General features: G+C 49.1%; 6 protein-coding genes across 7 annotated transcripts; 1 reads left to right on the plus strand and 5 right to left on the minus strand.

Annotated features, from left to right (window-relative positions):
• Positions 1-563: 563 nt before the first annotated feature.
• Positions 564-1,459, minus strand: FVEG_12094 (hypothetical protein; the record flags this gene model as incomplete). The annotated part of the gene is made up of 2 exons (XM_018901430.1): positions 564-1,290; positions 1,341-1,459. The coding sequence occupies 2 exons, from the start codon at positions 1,457-1,459 to the stop codon at positions 564-566; spliced, it is 846 nt and encodes a 281-aa protein (XP_018759915.1).
• Positions 1,460-3,047: 1,588 nt separating this feature from the next.
• Positions 3,048-3,782, minus strand: FVEG_12093 (hypothetical protein; the record flags this gene model as incomplete). Its single annotated transcript, XM_018901429.1, has 1 exon — positions 3,048-3,782. One exon carries the CDS (start codon positions 3,780-3,782, stop codon positions 3,048-3,050), a length of 735 nt encoding a protein of 244 aa, XP_018759914.1.
• A 998-nt stretch (positions 3,783-4,780) lies between these two features.
• On the minus strand, positions 4,781-6,656 carry FVEG_12092 (hypothetical protein). The gene has a single exon (XM_018901428.1). It carries the CDS (start codon positions 6,502-6,504, stop codon positions 5,020-5,022), a length of 1,485 nt encoding a protein of 494 aa, XP_018759913.1. The 5' UTR covers positions 6,505-6,656; the 3' UTR covers positions 4,781-5,019.
• Positions 6,657-7,189: 533 nt separating this feature from the next.
• Positions 7,190-9,470, plus strand: FVEG_12091 (hypothetical protein). The gene has a single exon (XM_018901427.1). It carries the CDS (start codon positions 8,244-8,246, stop codon positions 9,231-9,233), a length of 990 nt encoding a protein of 329 aa, XP_018759912.1. The 5' UTR covers positions 7,190-8,243; the 3' UTR covers positions 9,234-9,470.
• A 250-nt stretch (positions 9,471-9,720) lies between these two features.
• Positions 9,721-13,636, minus strand: FVEG_12090 (nitrate reductase (NADH); the record flags this gene model as incomplete). 2 transcript variants are annotated; one of them, XM_018901426.1, is made up of 4 exons in its annotated part: positions 9,721-10,157; positions 10,223-11,196; positions 11,241-13,197; positions 13,244-13,636. In XM_018901426.1, 3 exons carry the CDS (start codon positions 13,634-13,636, stop codon positions 10,262-10,264), a joined length of 3,285 nt encoding a protein of 1,094 aa, XP_018759911.1. In that variant the 3' UTR covers positions 9,721-10,157; positions 10,223-10,261. The 2 variants fall into 2 exon arrangements, with proteins under 2 accessions (XP_018759911.1, XP_018759910.1); XM_018901425.1 differs by having other exon boundaries at positions 9,721-11,196.
• A 237-nt stretch (positions 13,637-13,873) lies between these two features.
• Positions 13,874-15,174, minus strand: FVEG_12089 (endoglucanase). Its single transcript, XM_018901424.1, has one exon. It carries the CDS (start codon positions 15,121-15,123, stop codon positions 14,005-14,007), a length of 1,119 nt encoding a protein of 372 aa, XP_018759909.1. The 5' UTR covers positions 15,124-15,174; the 3' UTR covers positions 13,874-14,004.
• Between the last annotated feature and the right edge of the window lie 250 nt (positions 15,175-15,424).

The raw sequence follows: 15,424 nt of genomic DNA on the forward strand, positions 1-15,424 counted from the left end.
GGAAGCAGCCGAACCTTAAGTCCGAGATCGGATATTCTTATAACATTGAGATTTAGGATGATCCGATGGTAGTAACCATTATTACAGCATATTTCGTTAAACCGAATTGCATTAGCGGCGTGAGATGTCGTGTTGCGTGCCCTTGTCAATAATCCCCGCTGACTGCCTTATAGGTTGCGTGCAGAAGTTCACGAGGACAGTCATCAGATAAATGCTGATCAAGAGTCTGCACAACATACAACCGAGCCAATACAATGTTTCATTTCAGCTTATTGTAATTTCCATGATGACGTGCAGCTTTATCGTGGTAGACGCACAGCATATCGATTCCTCACTTGTGGCATCCCTTTCAGCCCGAATGACAAATAGATGGCCTCAAGTCAGCAAACATACGGCATGATAATTCGCACATTCAGGTTGAGTCACTCTCAAGGAACCAGTATTATGTAGTGAGTTTATATAAAGCTGAGTTGTGTCCGTTCTGCCAGAAGATTTCGAGTGTAAAGTCCTCCATCAAGTTTGACAATTTGATCTATATCCCCATCATCACTCTCCCTCCCAAGTCATTCTGAATTTAGCCATTGGTCAAAGTCCATTTCAAGTTCCAGTTCCGGATCCAAGTAGCTAGTATCCCATTTTCCCGTACCAGTCAAGGAGTTTGCAGACTCATATTCTTGGAGATTAGGGAGTGGGGGTAATGGAAAAAGCCCGACCATGTCGTCTTTCCCATCCGGTCCAGGATCAGAGAAAGCAATCGTCGTTGGACCTGTGAGAGGAGCAGTCACCTCAGACAGGACCGTGGATAGGTGAGACGTGTTATCAACCGTTGGGGGTGGCTGAGAGATCGTGCTGATCTCTATCTGTGTTGGGACAAGTGAGTCTCTGCCTCGAAACTGAGTCAAGAACATTTCGTTTCTCGGCTCGTTCTCGACTCTTGCAACGAGCTCGTGAGACTCGTCCACCGTTACGGTGTCGGCTGGGAAGATAGTGTCACGGATCTGTCTCCAGCTCCGCTGAGACACGCATTCCTTGCCGCCTGTTTCGCGATTGAGCTCATGTGAAGCAGCAGTCTGCTTCCACCCAAGCTTCTTACAAAGCTCATATCGAGCTTCTTCAATGACGTAAGCCCTCTCCCTGAGGGCTTTGTTTTTCTCGGAAGGCTCTTTGGGACATATCACCTTATGGTACTCCTTCTCGCGATCCAACGCCTCCTTACTCATGGAGCTGTTGAACTTTTTCAAGCAATCATTACACCAGAGGAATGGGTTGTGGCATCTCTTAATATGCTCGCTAAGGCTTGTTAGCATGTTTGGGTCGAGACGAGATGTGGTATGTCTTACTTGAGCTTTTCAATGTTGTTGAAACTCCTCTTGCATTTCCCGGGGAATCGATCTGCTATCACGCAGGGGTAGGGTCTCCTGTGTGATGCAGCGCCGTGATAAGAGGTAGATCTTCTCATTATCACAGGCAGCCAATGTTGAGTTTCGGTCGACGGTATGGTCTTCTGGATTCGGTCTTACGTGACCCTTTCTCTGGTAGCTGACGATGCCTTTTGGAGTCCTTGTCGACGGGCAAGATTGACCCAGCAGACGGTCATTCCTTCCCAGCTTGAGACAGGGACAGGCCAACTGTCCAGTCGATGTGACGTTGTCGATTCGATACTCTCTTGCTTTGGGGGCTTTTCTCGATGCAACAGGATCGGGATATGATAACCAGAAGGTGGTGAGAGTTTGTCTCAGCTGTGCGGCTACCAGTCAGACAGTGTCACATCAAACAGTCGCGTCTCGTTGGACAGCAAGGAGTTGACTTACCTTTCTTGGTATACCACGACCAAAGGGTGAGGAGCACAGTAATAGACGATCTCACGGGACGGTACTCGAAGAGGAATCATCCAAAGAAACGTTGGGAGATGGTGGCCGCTTCAGTATTTGCGTGAGCAGAAATGAAGAGCTGGGCATTGGGCCTTTGAGATACATGATGACGGCAGAGCCGCTTGATGACTTATTTTCATCGCAACTACATTTTCTCTCCCTTTTTGGTGTTTTTTTCTGACCCCTCACAGCGACTCCAAATCTGCCCAATCCATGCCAACTCCAATTGCCCAACCCCTTTTGGGTCTGATCAACCGGCTGCGTGCATATGTATGTACTCCAACAGCTACGTGGCTCGGAGGCACCGTTGACCGCCTTTTTAGCATTTGATTGCTGTCGTATGCAGGGTGAAATTGCGGGTGGTTTCGACAGCCTCGTTGTGTTGCTGTTGAGTTGGGGGCGGAAGGGGAAGCTTGGCTGGGTCTGAATCTGGCATGCATTGCGGTGTTGCTGTTGAGTGGATTCTCGGTGTGTGTGTGAATGATGGCTGATCAGCATGGAACAAAGAGAAACCATAAAAATTGGACATCAAAGGCTCGCGATTCCATGTAAATATTCTGTTTATGTCTATTTCCGCTGTGCCGAGTTCATGGAGACCAACCCACGCAAACTGCGGGGGACTCAGGAACGGCAGCTTATTTGGTGCCGATATGCAGGGGCACTGACCTTGGCGACCTATCGAAGCTTCGGAATATATTAAGAGAACACCATTGGATCTGCTACGTGATTATTAGAAGACCTAGTGCCTGAGCTTGCAGAAACACGTGGGGTTGAGACCAAGGGTGGCAAGTCTAAAGCGTTCTCGGCCCTTAGCTTCGAGGTGTATAACTTCGTAGGGCTACTAGGAGTTTTTAACTCTTCATTGCAATTATTAGAGGATTTTCTGTAGTAGGAGGTGCCAGTGAAACCATTGAAAATTTTCTCCTATGCTGGCGGCTCATTATACTCACTTAAGCCAGGGGGCTCCATGTACTGTCGGCTCACCACGTAACAAAATGTATCTCAACTCGGTTTCAGACTAATTAGTTGCCATAAGTTTTGGGTAAATCTTGAATAAGTGGCCGAAGCTTCTAGAACGACAGTATAATGTGCCCGAGATCCTGTTATATATATACCCAACCATCCCGTACACGCTTCCCCAGGCACATATCCCCTACTCTCTTGTACAACTCAAGCTCATCCCTGTAACAAATCAGCACCCTCCTCACCTTGAATCTCAATAAAGTTTCCATCGGGATCAACAATGAAGATGAGGGGATCGACGCCACCCCCAAGCCCTTCAACAATTGCTTCCCTCTCCTCCAGGCTCAACTGTGCAACAACAGCAGGTGGCAGTCCAACAGCCGGGCCAATCACAAGATCATCAGTGAGTTGAGTAAACTTCTCTCCATATTTCTTGACAATCTTTATATCAGGCATGGCCTCCAGACGCTCTTGTGTCTTCTGGGCATCGGGTACAACAAGTCCAATATGAGCAAAGGTGCTGGGATGCTGGGAGCTAGACTCAATGTTCTTGGTAGGAATATCGAGGTAGTAAATCTCGAGAAGACCTTGAGCATTGTTATTCTCACGGTTCAACTCTAGAGCGGTTTGATAACCTGTCCCGTTCTTGCCACCGTGGGCATGGGCTAGATAGGTGATGGAATATGTCTTGCTGACGTACAAGGTGAACATTTTGCGGAAGCCAAGGACTCTGGAGTAGAAGTCAAGACTTGCAGTGAGATTTCTGGTAGATATGGCGAAATGATTGAGGAAATACCCAGTTGTTGCATAATCTGCGGGCTCGTCTGAGCCCAGTACAGGATACGGGTAGTCTTGCTCTGATCGAGGAAGCAAGTTGGGGATTGAGTGAGACAAGGTGCTCAAAATTAGCTGGGCTCCGAAAAGGAGAGTTGACAGATATCGGGCCATGATTTTGTATGTGTCGGAAACTGATGAACTGTTCTCGGTGCAGAGTAGATGAATGAGATTGGATTGAGCGCCTGATAGATGCAGATACCGACTTTTATCATTAAACTACCTTGTCATGTATCTAACATGAAATTCCCAATTAATCGAGCTCGTCTTATTTTCGGGCGAGTTTTACACGTAAGATTTGTCCTGTGAGGGATTGAGGAGGCATTGTAGATGTCTTGGCCCATCGCTCAACCTCGCGTTTGCTTGTAGCGGCACGCGACACAGGAGCGATTGGCGAGCGCGTGATATTCCAGTGTACCTAAGCTTACGAGAGCTTCATTAAATCCGACTTCTGCTTACATATCTAGTCCGCCACGAGATAATTGCAATTATTCTGAATGCGATACAAACCCGTTTCCTCGAACGCAAATGATTCATGACTCGGAGAAGGAGCTGATTCACATGCTGTGCTACCTATTTTCGTGACAGTGGACACTCCCTAAAAACTGGCCTAAATGACGCCATGACATCTTCGCATCCACCCACTGTAACTCCTCACTTTACGTTGCTGACCGAACGGGCTTTACGATTCAAAACGGTCCTGACGGTGCAAAAGAATGTCGCTTGAGAAATATGTATCGTTGATCTTATGAAGCTTTCCAAGGTTTTCACTTCCGCTGATCTTTGCTTTTGAGTTCGGCACTTGCCTTGCAATCTGCGCCGATCCCGATGAACCAGCCAAGCTTGAGATCACAACCCTGACAGCATACCTACGTACTTGTCATCTTCCCTGTAGACACGCTGCCACGGATGCTTGCAGCCTGGTTCACGGCGGGTATCGCTGCCGATCGGGGAAATTTTCTTGGTGGTGGTTGCGAGTTGCAGGTACAAGGCACAGTGAAGCACAGTAAAGGCACAGGGCTCCAGGGCCGCCACGGTATGATCTTCTCAATTGAGGACGACTCATCACGGTCGCATTCGGTCGCATTCACGATGCAGGGACACGAAAAAAATTGAGAATTTGCTTTCAATTGAACTGCTCCAGGCAATTCCCCAAGACACACTCAGACGCGTCCGCCGAGTGTCATCTTGGCCAATTCAATCTATGCTATTGATATCAAGATTCTATCGCTGGTCTATGCCAAAAAGTCAAAATCCATGGGTTCAAATTCGTCGTAGACTTTTCAATTCCCCCAAAATCCAAACGCCATTAAAAAAACAAAGTTTCGTTAAAAATGTCATTGTCGCACGCTTAGACGACAGCGGCGGCATCAGCAGCGTCACCGTGCAAGACGGGGTTGATCTTCTCATCGAAGAAGCACTTGAAGTCCTGGCCAAGCTCATTGCGGAGAGCCTTCTTGACGGCTTCCAGAACGTTGGGGAAGACGCCAAAGTTGGCGGGGTTGTTCTCGTCGTTGTCTCCGCCCTGGAAGACACCGGTGCGCACCAAGCAGGTGTTCCATCCGTACATGTTTCCACCGATGATGTCGGACGCGGGGTTGTCGCCGATCATGTAGATGTGCTCGGGAAGACGCTCCTCACCGTGGAGCTCGCCCATCCATGAGGTCAGAACATCGTCAGCATACTTGTAGGTAGCCAACTCAGGCTTGCCGTAGACGACACGCTCGAGGTCAGCACCAGTGAGGGCCTTGTACATAGCCTCGAGACCGATGCGGAAAGCACCCTGGGACATACGAGGGTAAGGGTGCTCGGTGGGGCAGAGAAGATCGCCCTGGGAGAAGTAGATAGGAACGCGCTCTGCAACAGGGTCCTCAGCGACGGTGCCCAGACGACCGTTCTTTGCGCGGAGGACGTCCATGATGATCTGCATGTCTGTAGCGTAGTCTCGCGAGTCGGAGAAGACCATGATAGCCTCGATGCAGATCTTGGTGAAGTCGCGGGGACGAGAGGTGGCGCGCTCCTCATCAGTGAAGACGCGGTAGGGAGCAATGGTAGGGTCCCAGGCGACAATGTCGTTGGGGACGACGATGTTGCGGAAGCCGTACTGCTCAGCGACCTCGCGGCAGCGGTAGCCCTCACCACCGACGACGAGGACTGTGCTGTAGTACTCAGCCAGAGCACTCATGGGGGTGTGAGACTGGATGAACTGGTCGGTCTCGACAGGGTTGCCAAGGATCTTGGAGAGCTGCGCGCAGCGATCCTTCTCGATCTTACCAGATCCGTTGGTAAGGAAGATGTGAGGGATCTTGATGCCAAGCTCGTTGTCACCGTTGAGGATCTCAAGAGCTTTCTTACCCTCGGGGATCAGACGATCACCGTGGACGAGAACACCATCAATATCGAAGGCAAAGGCCATGTTCTTGGCCTTCTTGACCTTCTCAGCCTGGAGGTCCTGAACCTGAGCAACGAGGAGCTCTCGGGTAGGCTGGATCGGGGGCATGCCGGGACGGGTGGGTCGACCGTCGGCATGGTGAACGGAGGAGAGGCGCGACTGGCGCTTGCGGGGGATAGGCAGAGCAGTACCGAAAGAGTTTCGGGATGATCGTCGGTCCCTCATCGAGGGAGAGACGCTGAGGTTGTGCATGTACTTTGCGGCCTCTGAGATGGAGGACCTGGTAGCGGGGATCTCCTGAGGGCCGTTGGCATCGTCGCCGGGAATGGCGAGGCTGTCGTGGTGGCCCTCGCCGTTACCCTCGCCGTTATTCATGTTGGACATCTTGCGGAGGGTGCTGGGGGAGTTTGGGGTGTGAAGCTCGTTGTCGTCGTAGGCGGGCATGTTGAACAAGAAAGACAGTCAATGTGAAGATGAGGAAGAATGTCAAGTTAAGAGGGAAAGAGGGAAAGAAGACAGTCGTGGATTGGGTTATATCGGGGGGGGGGGGGGTATCAAGTATTGAGTGAAGGGAAGACTGCTTGGGTATGATGAGGATGATGGAAGGTATGAGATCGAGATGATGGACAAGAGAAATGGGGCGGGGATCCGTATTTATCTATCTCGAGAGTTCTCCCAGATACTGTGAGAGTAAGTGAGAATGAGTGAGATCTGTTGATATCATCATCTTTTCTCACTTTTCACATTTTTCCCGGGAACGTCTCGTCCGTTCAAGACAAAGTCCATCCATGGTTTCCTCATGTCAAACGGCGCTACCGAAGTGGATCTCGGGCGTTCACCGTCAATGCAATTAATTGTTGTCAGTACATAGAGTACAGTACATGGGGAATCCGTTATCTGGAAGGGCTAGAGAGCCAAAGAACGGACTGGAAGACGACACGTTTGAACCGTTTCTTCCCGTTTTCCCGCGACAAGCAGTGTGAAAAATGAAGGTGTACACACGCCCCTAGGTACTCGACTTAAACTTTGAGCCAGTCGTCATAGCTCGTAGGATAAGTGACGTGAGGTTTATGTCAAGATTGACTCCGCCGCCCCTCTTAGCAAGTTACACCATTCGAGAAAGATATGCCTCAAGAGATAAAAAGTACCTCGACTCGAGGCCTCATTATCGCTTCGCATCGCTATCTTGGAGGTGCTGGCCGAGAAGAGTCCGCACCAAGTGGACTGCCAGTGGAGATGGACTCTGGCGGTGCCTGTTTTTGCACGGGAATTAAATTGGAGAAGCTTCAGAAGGGGACCAAGGGGTTCATTTCTGACATCATCCCTGTCTCCACTGCCGGACAGGGACCCTACAGAACCTAGACTCTGTCGTCGACCGTCTTTTTAGGGTGGATACCGTTACTGAAGAAAATACGGCTAGGGCGGGTATTCAGCCTCTCGTCTCGAAAACGTAAGGGACGTTCTCAAAAGGATCGCCACTTGCGGCTCCAATTTTCAAGTGATAAGATTACTTTTTTCGACTCTTGATCTTCTGGTTGGTCGCCGCACGTTTCCCTGACTCAAGTATTTGTCCACGTAGACAAAAACTCTACATGCCACTGCAGATACATACATACATACAGTGTCTTTAGCTGAAGCGAGGGGCGATCAAGTAACTGTAACCGGCACCACAGTTCTTGGCAAAACGGAACAGCCTCAGTCAGTAAAATTTCCCATCAGGGTGAAAATTCGTTACTGAGACTCTCTCTCCCTTTGGTCTAGCTTAGCCTTTCTAGAAGTTTCCCAATTAAGGACATGACGTCAATGCCCATCTTGTCCCAAACTCGCCTCGCGCGGTGTCGGCGAAAAAAACATGACCATGGACGACGGCTTATAGGTAGCCACCTCATCAGGTACATGCTGCACTGTACAGTGAGAGAGAGTAGGTCAAAACGTGCCATCCTTACACAACAATTGCCGTTGCGTACCTAGGTAGGTATAGAGTTTTCAGCATCGGTAGGTACCTCTCCACTGACGAAACGTCAATTGATGAGATATTTTATTTTATTCATCATTAATTTAATCCCTTTAAAAGCCGTCCATATCTAAAACTGCCCCTCACTAGTCCAAGATTCTCACTCCCTATCTATCACCTACTCACATACCCATCACTCACTCCCAAACTTCACCCAAACATCTACACAATGGCCCTCTCAAACAAGACCACCTTCACCCTCAACAATGGCGTCAAGATGCCCGGCCTGGGCTTCGGCACTTTCGCCAACGAGGGCGCAAAGGGCGAGACCTACGACGCTGTCAAGTGCGCCCTCAAGGTCGGCTACCGACACCTCGACTGCGCCTGGTTCTACCTCAACGAAGGTGAGGTCGGTCAGGCTGTGAGGGATTTCCTCGCCGAGAACAAGGATGTCAAGCGTGAGGACATCTTCATCTGCACAAAGGTCTGGAACCACCTCCACGAGCCTGAGGAGGTCAAGTGGTCCTTCGAGAACTCCCTCAAGAACTTTGGCCTCGACTACATTGACCTCTTCCTCATCCACTGGCCCATCGCCGCCGAGAAGGACGAGGACTACAAGCCCAAGATCGGACCTGATGGCAAGTACGTCATCAAGAAGGATCTCACTGAGAACCCTGAACCCACATGGCGCGCCATGGAGGAGATTTATGCTAGCGGCAAGGCCCGTGCTATTGGCGTTTCCAACTGGACCGTCGAGGGTCTCAAGAAGCTGCTGTCCTTCGCCAAGGTGAAGCCAGCTGTCAACCAGATTGAGATCCATCCCTTCTTGCCCAACGAGGGGCTCGTCAAGTTCTGCCAGGAGAACGACATCCTCCCCTCCGCTTACTCTCCCCTCGGATCTCAGAACCAGGTTCCCACTACCGGCGAGAAGGTCCGCACCAACGAGACCCTCAACGCCGTCGCCGAGCGCAGCGGCAACACCCTCGCTCAAGTGCTCCTTGCCTGGGGTCTGCGCCGCGGCTATGCTGTGCTGCCCAAGAGCTCAACACCCTCTCGAATTGAGAGCAACTTCCAGGTTCCCAACCTGTCCGACGAGGACTTTGAGGCTATTCAGAGTGTTGCCAAGGGCCGACATACTCGCTTTGTTAACATGAAGGATACCTTCGGATATGATGTCTGGCCTGAGGAGACTCCCGAGAAGGGAACCTCTGCTGTTTAAGTTATGAGATTATGATGAATACCCTGATGGATAAAAAGAATGGAAAGGAAAAGAGTGTATTATAGCGTTTGGTTAGCGGGACAAAAGTTAGCATGAGAGTCATTCCGCTGTTTGGAAAGATGAAATTGATCACATTTCAAACAATTCTGGTAGTAACGCTTATGACTTGGTGACGCAGTATCTAAGAGAGAATAAATTTAGACATCAATTGATCAGTATTTGATGACAGCTTCAGCCTAAACATCCGCCGCCCACTGAGCATCTATCTTTCGAGATGGCCTCAATTCTCGGTAAGGGTGCCGATAGGACCTATAATCTCATCAATGATCTACAAAATCGCGCCATATACAGGATGCACCCTTGATCTATCTCGGCGAGATCTTGCATACGGTTATCCGATAGATGAACTCCCGTATAGGTACTTCTTATCAGTGACCAGTCAAATCATCTCTCACATATCACAAAACAACATCTTATCATGAGCATGGGCCAGTTTCTGACCGCTCTTCATGAGGGACTTTGATATCCTGCACCTTGATGAATTGATAGGGCGTGTTAATGGCTGTTGATAAGGTTGGGATCTTTAGGGTTGGCGACTTGGCGTGTATGGCCGCAGATAAGCTTTCATCAACTATGTTCATGAAATAGAGAACAGGTAATCAAGGGCGCTGGAGAAATCACCAAGGGGCCGAATGTATGTGAGCTTCATGGCTGAGTGGTGATAACTTTCCCTCGCAAGTCCTGAGCATTTTCGATCGTTGACAAAGTGACAAATTTCAGAAAGCCGTATCAAGCAAATCCACCTCATGCTGGAACGGAATAATGGAAGACTTTGAACCATGTTTAATCTACGATAGGGGGGTTACATTTCCTTCTTGACGTTGACATGACCTTACTCCAGTACATAGGACTCAATTCTATATCCTGTACCAACCCATGACATCAACAATGAGATCAAGATCATGAGGCAATTGTGTACATTTACTTGCCTGAGTGAGCACAGAAAATAGATCCCTAAGATCTACACACTAGAATCCAAACATATTCTCATCCTCCACGTAACCCCAGTCTTTGAGAGCAGGAAGTGCAGCCTTCTGTATCATCGCCGGCGGACCGCATAAGAAAACAGCACTCTTCTCAGACGGTTCGAACAAACTCTGCTTAATGATATCCTCATTTACGTGGCCTGTCTTTCCCTCCCAACTATCATTAGCATGACTTAGGACATGAGTTACCTTCAACTGTCCTTTAGACTTCTTCTCAAACTCCTCAAGCTCCTCTTTCAGCAAAATATCAGCCTCTGTTTTGTTGGCGTCCACCACTCGAATCTCTGTCTTATCACTGTTAGAGAGGAGAATACGTGCGAGGAGGGAGTAGCCTGGCGTTATGCCTGAACCGCCAAGCACGAGGGATACACGATCGAAGTGACGATCTTTACCTTCAATAACGAAGTTTCCATTGCCGTTGTAGACTATTTCTCCGGTTGGGCCACGAAGCTCGACTTCTTCACCGATGGGCATACAGTCTAAGATGTTGGAGAGTGCACCGCCCGGTTGATTCTCATCGGGGAAGTAAGTCTTGACCGTGAGCTCAAAGGTGCCATCTCCATCTCGAAGAGGCACGGCACTTCCATTGGATGACCTTTCGCCTGGGGCTGGGAGAAGTGGCTTCGTGGGTGTGTATGAGCGGATGAGCATCCTATCCAGCATATGGAAGCCAATCTGAACATGCTGGCATGTCCCAAGGCCGAGGATGTTTTTACCCTCGGGCAATTGGAAGGTATAAGCTCTGGTGTCTTTGGAAAGATTCTTGCGGTCAATGAGCTTGACTGGAATCCATCTGTGCTTGTCCAGTGCTAGATGCTCATCCTTGTTGCTCGACTCAGAGGTTTCTTTGGCAGCAGCTTCTGCATTTTGTTTGATGAAGTTGGCTGCCTTTTCAGTCACAACACCAAGAGCACATTCTGATACTCGTTAGATACACCCATGGACAAGGATTTCGACTCACCTTTGAGTTTCTTGTAAGCATAGTCATCATGGATACTAGCAAACTCGTCACTCGTCTCCTGATGCACCTTACCAGCGTGTCCAAGAATAGCAGCTGCACCGCCAGGATGCCATTCGAGCACACTAGTTGCATCGTAGACCTTTCCGTCGACGACAAGCCAGCAGTTATCCTGAGTATTATGCTTCTCAATCTCTTCTCGGGTAAACTCCTTCTGGGGCGCACCGGCTTCTTGCTTCGCCTCTGCAATCTTATTCTCAACGCTTGGTTTCATCCATCCACCGTCTTTTGTAGCTGGCTCAACAGGGTGTCTGAAAAAAATAGAAGGCGTTTCTGAGTCGTCATCCTCGGTGATCTCAGGACGTACTGTGTACCAACAGTTGTTCATCATACCCATGACATTCCAGTTTGGCTCTCTCGGCTGCGTGTTCTTGAACACGTTGAAGCATCGAACCATGATACTCTTTGCACGAATAACATGGGAAACCTCAACGTCGACATGCCAGTGGAGCCAACTCCAGAATTTGTTCCCGTGGCGGATTGGATGGTCGGGGAATTTGCGGATGCAGTACAGCCAAGTTGCTCCATCGTCAAGGGAGACCTCAACACGCTGAACCTCATGGCCTCCTCCGTCATATGCATAACCTTCGATACGATAGTTTTCTCCCTTCTTGACCATGTTCAAAGGAATCTTCTCGCCTTGTGCCGGCCTGACGATGACAGAGTTGAGGTTCTGCTCATTGCATGCTGTATCGGGATGATGAAAGAGGGTTTCGGCGAAGGGGCCATCTTTCTCAGTGACAAACGATGGAAGAACGCGGTTATCCCAGATGTGATAGTAAGAGTCATTTTCCTTCTCACTTATCCATATCTTCTTCAGCCACTTGACGTTTCTCCCGCCGACATATCCTGGAATGATGACACGAACGGGGTAACCGTGATCAGGGGGTAACGGAACGTCATTCATCTCGTAGGCTAGAATTACGTCGTTGTTGGGCGCCATGGCATGCTCAAAAGGGATGCAGGTCGCGTATTTCCCTTCGCTCAAGTCATCAGTGCCTTCAAAGTTGACCCAATATCGCTTCTCGCCCAGGCCCGGAGGTTTCTCGGGAACACCATATGCAAGGAGTACATCTCGCAGTAGAGGCCCTTTCCAATAGGCGCAACTCGCACCTCCAGCGCCCCAGTTGAAGCCCTTGCTCTTCTTTATCATGTTGAGTTCCTTGCGTCTGTTACCGTCACAAGCAAGTGCAACAGCGATGTTGATCGTATCAAACTCTTTCAGCTCATCCATAGAAAGCGTCCGAGTTTTGCCATCGTAAGTGATCTCCAACTCGTGGAACTCCCACAGAATACGCGGAACGGGACCGTGGTTTCGGACGTAGTGAAGCTCATTAGGCGTAATTAGACCTGCTTCGTACAGTCGCGTCAAAGGCGCCTCAGCATTGAGAGGGTGCTTTCCAGTGAGACGGATGAGGTCTGGAGAGCGAGGAAGCCAGTTGTCTGGACTGAACTGGTCCTGTTCGTCGATTGAGATCTGCGTGAGATTCTTGTGCTGAGGGGAACTTCTCTTTCCATTGTTCTCTCTGAGGTGCTGTATGTAGTTCTTTTCATGCTCCAGAGCCCGCAGAAGAGCTATCTCGGCTGGCGTATACTTGTCTGAGAGCTTTGTTTCATCATCTGAAGTCTTTTCCTGCTTCTTTTCCTCGTCCTCTTTGTTCTTTGCGTATGCATCGTGGTGCTTGTCTTTATCCGAGGAACGTTTCCACTCATGCTCTTGCTCAGGCATGCCATCCTTCTCATCGCTCTTCGCTTCATCCTCTTTCTTCTTCTTCTCTTCTTCCTCCTGCTTCTTTAGGTTTGCGGGCCATGGCTCTTTATTCTTGACCCAATCCTCAGTCGCGGTGAGAACATATCTCCACCCAAGTGAGCGATTCTCCGGATGCCGCAGATGAAAGTCCTTGAAATAATTAGCTTTATCACTGACTTGTCCATAAGGAACTGACCTTTTGATTCTCAATCAAGTCTCTGAAATTGATCAATTCTCCACTCTTGGCCCTCTTCTGAAATGCAAGATACTTCTGCTTCTCCCTCGCAACCTCTTCTCTATACTCATCGTCTTTGTGAGTAAGCCCAGGGAGTCGGTTATTTCGGTCTCTGAAACCGACGCGATGCTGGTGCCCAGAAACCCAATCCGGCTCATTCCGGATCTCTTCAGTTGTCGACCCAGGATGGGCCTGAACTTTGACAATCCATGGCTTAAGGTGAGGCATATTTTCTGCCTCTGATAGTAGTCTTACAGAATAATGTAATTGAATCTCGAGCGTGGTCTGACAGTTTATGAAGAGCAAAAGCATCACTCTTTTAGGATCTTGACTCCGCGGAGAAAGCTTAAACATGACGTCGATGTTATCCGGAACAGCACAAGCTAAGCTAAAACGAAGAATAATTGACTAATATCACACATTAAGCTTTCTTTTTGACTTTCATATCCAAGAATCATGATCTGATGCTGCCGGTACTGCCGAAGGACGTTGGGTAAAATAATCGTAGGCTGACGAAAGTCGGCAAAAGCCGCCTGTTCTCGAACTGTTCTCAATATGTTCGAATTTATCATAAAGTGAGCAGAATTTTAATGAGATTTAACACTTTTTGATACTAGTTATGGTATTTTACGATCATAGTTATTATTGTTAACTAGTAGCCAGTTCACACCAGCGAGACAAAGGTATCGGGTTTACTGCAACCCAGCGCAGAAATCTTTCAATCAAAGACATTGCGAGTAATAAGGATTGAGAACCTTGCAACTTGAACCCCATTGGCAGACTGTCGGGCCGGTGTAGCTTTTACCTCCGCATTGACTGTACTTTGGAAGGCCTCCTGTTGCAGGACCACAGATAATGTCGTCGTCCTCGGTCGGCTGTGGTGTGTCCTTCGTTGTGCTGGACGAAGAAGACTTGCTTGTTGTTGAAGTCTTGAGTGTTGTACCTCCTGCAACAGGGGTACTGGTTCGCGAAGAGCCTCCCTTTGATGTAGAGGAAGAAGATTTGCTGCTAGTGCTAGCTTGTGTTTGTCCTGGCACAGTTGCACTCGATGTTGCAGTTGCGGCAACAACCTTCTGAGAGACTGTAGACGGGAGGCCAGGAACCAGTGTAGGACCGGGGATCTTGTAGGACAAGGGTGTTGTATATAGGTTGAAGAGAATGCCAGGGTCGTTGGCCTTGTAAAGCTGCGTACCTTTGACGCCCTTTGGAACCAAATCTCCGTTACCAGTGACTTTGAGGTTGAAGCATTGGGGGTAGTTCTGTGCTCCATTTGGCTGACCTGAGCCGTGTAAAGCAATAATCTCATGGCGAAGGACATAGTTCCCCGGGGCCAACTTTTCGGGGATCTGAAGAGTCCAAGAGAAGCCAGTAGCGACAAGGACGTCAGATGCCCACTTGCCATTCTGCATCGACATGTCAATGAGTCCTTCTTGGCCAATCTTGAAAAACTCAAGATCATTCTTGTCAACGGTCTCGCAGTCCCCAGAACATCTCGCAAGATAATCAATCACTGGCCCGTGGTGACTCTCTGGCCAGGTATTCCATTGAAGGGTAATCTTGTCACCTGCTGAGACGGTCACATGGCCCTTTCCAGGTCTCGCAGCTCTGTGGCAGATGATATCGGGGTCTGCGAAGGAGTTGGGCTCAACATAGCCATTGTCAGTGGCGCCGTTGGTCCAGCCGACAACAGGAGGATGATTAGGATTCCAGCTCATTTCAGGAGCAGAATAACCTCGAAATGCAATGCCGTTTGTGACAAGCCAGTCTACATGGCCGTGAGCAGCAACTTGTGCGGCTGAAGCCGCGATAGCGAGAAGTGAGGATTTCTTGAGAGAGAGCATCGTGAAAATGAAACTGACTAGCAGTAACTATAATATGAAAGGAAAAATCACTTGTTTATTATGAATGGCTTGAATTTAGAGGATTTCTTTTGAGTATTATATATTTCTTGTCGGTTTGTTAGCCAAGCTGCTGTCTTGAATGCCAGACAGGCCTAGACCCACTACGTTCTACAACGACATTCCCGGATGTGGGCAGCTTAATAAAGCCTCAAATACCAATGTCTCAAGGACAAACGGACACTCGTATCATCACGCGTTTCAACATCCTTATTTTGTGTTCCAGTGACTTATCCAGTACACA

Source organism: Fusarium verticillioides, chromosome 4 (assembly GCF_000149555.1).
Source record: "Fusarium verticillioides 7600 chromosome 4, whole genome shotgun sequence".
Classification (NCBI taxonomy): Eukaryota; Fungi; Ascomycota; class Sordariomycetes; order Hypocreales; family Nectriaceae; genus Fusarium; species Fusarium verticillioides.